At 41.2% G+C, this 3,961-nt stretch overlaps 3 protein-coding genes across 3 annotated transcripts; all 3 read right to left on the reverse strand.

The window, feature by feature from the left end:
• Window positions 1-1,170: 1,170 nt before the first annotated feature.
• FOMMEDRAFT_68526 (uncharacterized protein) lies at window positions 1,171-1,368 on the reverse strand (the record flags this gene model as incomplete). Its single annotated transcript, XM_007264438.1, has 1 exon — window positions 1,171-1,368. A coding segment is annotated over one exon (198 nt), but the record flags the coding sequence as incomplete, so codon positions are not given.
• Window positions 1,369-1,476: 108 nt separating this feature from the next.
• On the reverse strand, window positions 1,477-2,791 carry FOMMEDRAFT_27057 (C2-domain-containing protein; the record flags this gene model as incomplete). Its single annotated transcript, XM_007264439.1, has 5 exons — window positions 1,477-1,605; window positions 2,005-2,275; window positions 2,376-2,489; window positions 2,542-2,695; window positions 2,752-2,791. 5 exons carry the CDS (start codon window positions 2,789-2,791, stop codon window positions 1,477-1,479), a joined length of 708 nt encoding a protein of 235 aa, XP_007264501.1.
• A 936-nt stretch (window positions 2,792-3,727) lies between these two features.
• On the reverse strand, window positions 3,728-3,877 carry FOMMEDRAFT_80259 (uncharacterized protein; the record flags this gene model as incomplete). Its single annotated transcript, XM_007264440.1, has 1 exon — window positions 3,728-3,877. A coding segment is annotated over one exon (150 nt), but the record flags the coding sequence as incomplete, so codon positions are not given.
• Between the last annotated feature and the right edge of the window lie 84 nt (window positions 3,878-3,961).

A 3,961-nucleotide genomic window follows, 5' to 3' on the forward strand; every position in this document is an offset into this window, starting at 1 on the left:
CAGTATGATACAAGAAGGGCATTGTGCAATATCAGGATATGTATTTTACTTGAGCAATTCATTAGTTTTGTAGTCAAGTAAAAGACAAACACTGGTAGCAAATTTGACATATGAAGCTGAATTAATAGCTCTTGTAAGAGGAACACAGGAAGTAATTACACTCACTCATTTAGCTGAAGAGATTCTACAGGTCTCTGATGCACCAATTAATATCTATTGTAATAACAATACTGTTATACAAACAGTTACATCAGACAAACTCAAATATTCAGAACAAACAAAGCATTTAGATCATAAGAAAGATTTTATTAAATGCTACATTGAGTTAGAGTACATAAATGCAAAATACATACAGACAAACAATCAACAAGCAGATATATTAACTAAAGCACTACATGTACCACAAGTCAAACATCTTACCAGTTTACTTAGACTAGTAAGAGTTTGAAGGGGAGTATTATGAGATAATTAGTTCATCAATAGACAAACCACAAGACAATGACTTCATAATGTCTCAGTTAGAATACATACAATATAAGGATGAGAGACACTGAGCAGTCAATTGTCACCTCACCCCTTGTCTATACATGCCCCCCTTAAGTTTTCTCTCTTAACAGTAAGCAACTTCAATTAATTGGTAGAGACACTTACAGAAGGGCTTTAGCAATTTAGAGTTAAGATGCCAAGAGTTATGCAAGTCTCTCAAAATTGAAGAGCTGGACTTGTAAAGATTGACATTTAATACCCATGTCATGTTACTCATGATTTTTGTTCAGTTGTAGTCAGACATTTCTTTATTTCAAACTCTAATGTGTCTGCAAGTGCTAATGTGGGTTCAAGCACTTGCAGACACTTGTAGAGAGTTGCACAGATTTACATCTCTATTTGGTATATATTAAGGTACGTCCACTTTGCCAAGCCACCCCAAAATTTTCCAACTGTCCTGCAAGTGCTCCTGCCAATTAATTGAAGTCACCTAATCACAACAGGCCCTTGCATAGCTTCCCTAGATAGAATAAGCAGACTGTGAAGCAGGTTTTCAAACTGAGTTGCCGATGGGGCCTGAGCAATATTGTCGTCCTGCTCGATGGCTCCGATTACGTTTATCGCCACCGAGGAGTCAAATGAAGCGAGTTTGTAAGCGAGCGTGCTTATGACAGAGCTAGGATCACTCTTCCCACGTTCAAAAAATAGATGGGCACCAAGACGAGATATGCCACGAAAGTATTCTGCAATGGTGGTGCTGACCGTGCTCTTACCAGATCCTGCAACACCGTGTAGCCAAAACACATTCTTGTCCGAATCCGACAACACCCATTCCACCACCTGCCTCATGATTTCTGTTCGTGTTCCCGGGAGGCACTGAGGTCGGTGAAATGCGTCCATCTTTTCTGGTTGTAGCCGGCCCGATAAATCTGGTCGACATTAATGAGATTCAAAAGATGTACAAATGGAGCAGAGCACATACATAAGCTGTCAACTTTGGAAGATATCCTCGATGATACAAAAGCTGTGTGAATCATAGTACCAGAACCAATCGAGTGCTTGAGTAGGCGCAAGGACCGTGCGAACTCCTTGACTTTTCCATCCACGTCCAGCTTGAGCCTTCGTCCTGCACAGAATGAGCTTACTGAGTAACATGTCAATACTAGGCACACCTGAGAACGAATGTCGTGCATATTCCTGAACGAAAAGACAGCATTCGTCAGTCTGCTTTAGCAATCCGACCATGGTTGCCTTGAGATATTGCGAGTTGTTAAAAAGTAAGTCTGCTTCGTGAACGAAATTGAAGGCATCCTCCATGGCATGCACGAGTTCAACAACTTTCTTGTCGACTTTGAACTGATGTCTGATGGTCTGAAGGACTCGGTCAGAGATGTCAAATGACGTCTATTTAGCATACCTTGTACAGCGCCGATGCAACCTGCCATGCAAAATTGACGTATGGATGGACCTAGCACTTCTCATCAATAATAGATGAGTATTGTGACCGGCAAATCTTACCTCAGATAGTTTGTCAATAACACCAACAAAGATGTCCAGCTTCGAGACAAGTTTTCCAACGGACTGGTACAGATCATTGTATGCAGCAACATGATCTTCACCACCTTTGACCGTTGCAATAACGATCGAATCTGAAGCCGCTGCCGATCCCAAGATACTGCTGGTCTGGATTGCTTGTTTTGTAGCCTCGATGCTGCGACCAACGCTTGTCGTTGTGTCCACAGCCTCCAAACGTAAATGGAGAATCGCAGCAGTCTCCGACGTTGCTGAACTGCTCGGCACAGTTAGATAAAGCTCCACTTCTGTGCATTACAGTCAATATGTGTAGCACTTGATAAGAACAAGTTTGCGCACCATTGCCATTGGCACACCTGTTTAACAACTCATTTGCTGCTACTTCGACCTTGCCCAAATATTTATCTCTCCAACGCGATGAATCATGTTTAATCTGAATTGAGAGGCTCGCACTCTGGTCCATGGATCGTCTGTAGGCGTTCATATCAATTATTGCTCCAGTTCGACACTTGGTGTACTAACAGTTCAAAAGACATATGCTCATGCCATTCAGGTGATAGACTCCTCTTGACAGTCCTTGTTCGTCTGTGTATCTTGCCGAACACCACCTGAATGTATAAGTTTGGTAGTTCGCTGCGAAAGGTTGAATGCCATTTTATTTCAGATGCACGGATAACTGCAATGTATAAGTATCAGTGTGATGCAGAAGTAAGATAACAATAAAAGGCAAACCTGTCAAGTCCAAGTGGGTAGCTGCGGAGGTAGGAGCCATGGCGGGCGTTGTAGAACGAGTGCATCCAGCTTATTGATGCACTGGTCTACTTAGAGTAGGCCCCACAATTGACTCCTCGGACAGCATGCCTGATGATCAGATCCTTTTGCGTGGGTGCATCTCACAGAAGGTTGATATTCAATGATTGATGCTCATTTATCAGTGACAGTCGAGGCTCGGGCGAGAGGCGGAAATACCAGCTAGAACAAGGCATTCCGCTGCATGTAAACTGTGAACCATACCTGTATGAAGGTACACGTTAGGTTAGTTAGAAAATGTCTGATCTGCGTCGATTCTGTGTTCATTGCTTACAAATAATAACTTCTTACACCACTCTGTGTAAGGATAGGTATACTAGCCTTATGCAAAGATTCTCTCTTTACCAGCACACTCAACTACTGACTGGGATAACCTAGTAATCGAGCGCCGAGAAGGAGAAAGAATCCCCTAACCCTTAGCTCGAAAACCTGTTAAGAGGGAGAACTTAAGGGGGGCATGCATAGACAAGGGGTGACGTCAGGAAAAAGTCTTAATTATTATATACTCTTATATGCATATATAATATGTAAAAAAACAGTATTATCCATAATGACATTTATTGCACCCCTCATTGGATAAGATATATAAAAGATACTATAAGGTTGTAATAAGACAGATTTATATTATGAGAATTAATAAACATTACATGTCCTTACAATGGGGATATAAGAATTATAGCTCTTAGGAAAGTCTATAATGGTATATATTGCACCCCTCTTCTGATATGGCATAATACTTCTTCTGCTATCTTATAATCCTTAAATAAGTTAATTTACAGCTTATATCTTATCTGAATGGCTTATTATACAATATATATTTTATTTAAATATTTTATTCTTTACTAACAACGCCGAACGGTACATAAATTAACACATTATAACAGAAACAAAACTATCACTACCTTAGCAAATCACAACAATCGATAGACGTACCATGGGTATTCATCTCCTCGTGCTCTTTCTTCCTCTGCTTCGTGAGTTTGCCCCAGAATTTACGTTCCTCTACAAACAGCAAACGCCATTGGTATGAGATCGTTTTGGAGAGGTCAGCTCGACGCTGATGTCGTGCGACCAGGTCGCCTTCTGCAGGTAGTGCAGCCTCCGCCTTGTTCTTTTTCAAACAGCATTTGCG

This window comes from Fomitiporia mediterranea, assembly GCF_000271605.1.
Source record: "Fomitiporia mediterranea MF3/22 unplaced genomic scaffold FOMMEscaffold_4, whole genome shotgun sequence".
Lineage (NCBI taxonomy): Eukaryota > Fungi > Basidiomycota > Agaricomycetes > Hymenochaetales > Hymenochaetaceae > Fomitiporia > Fomitiporia mediterranea.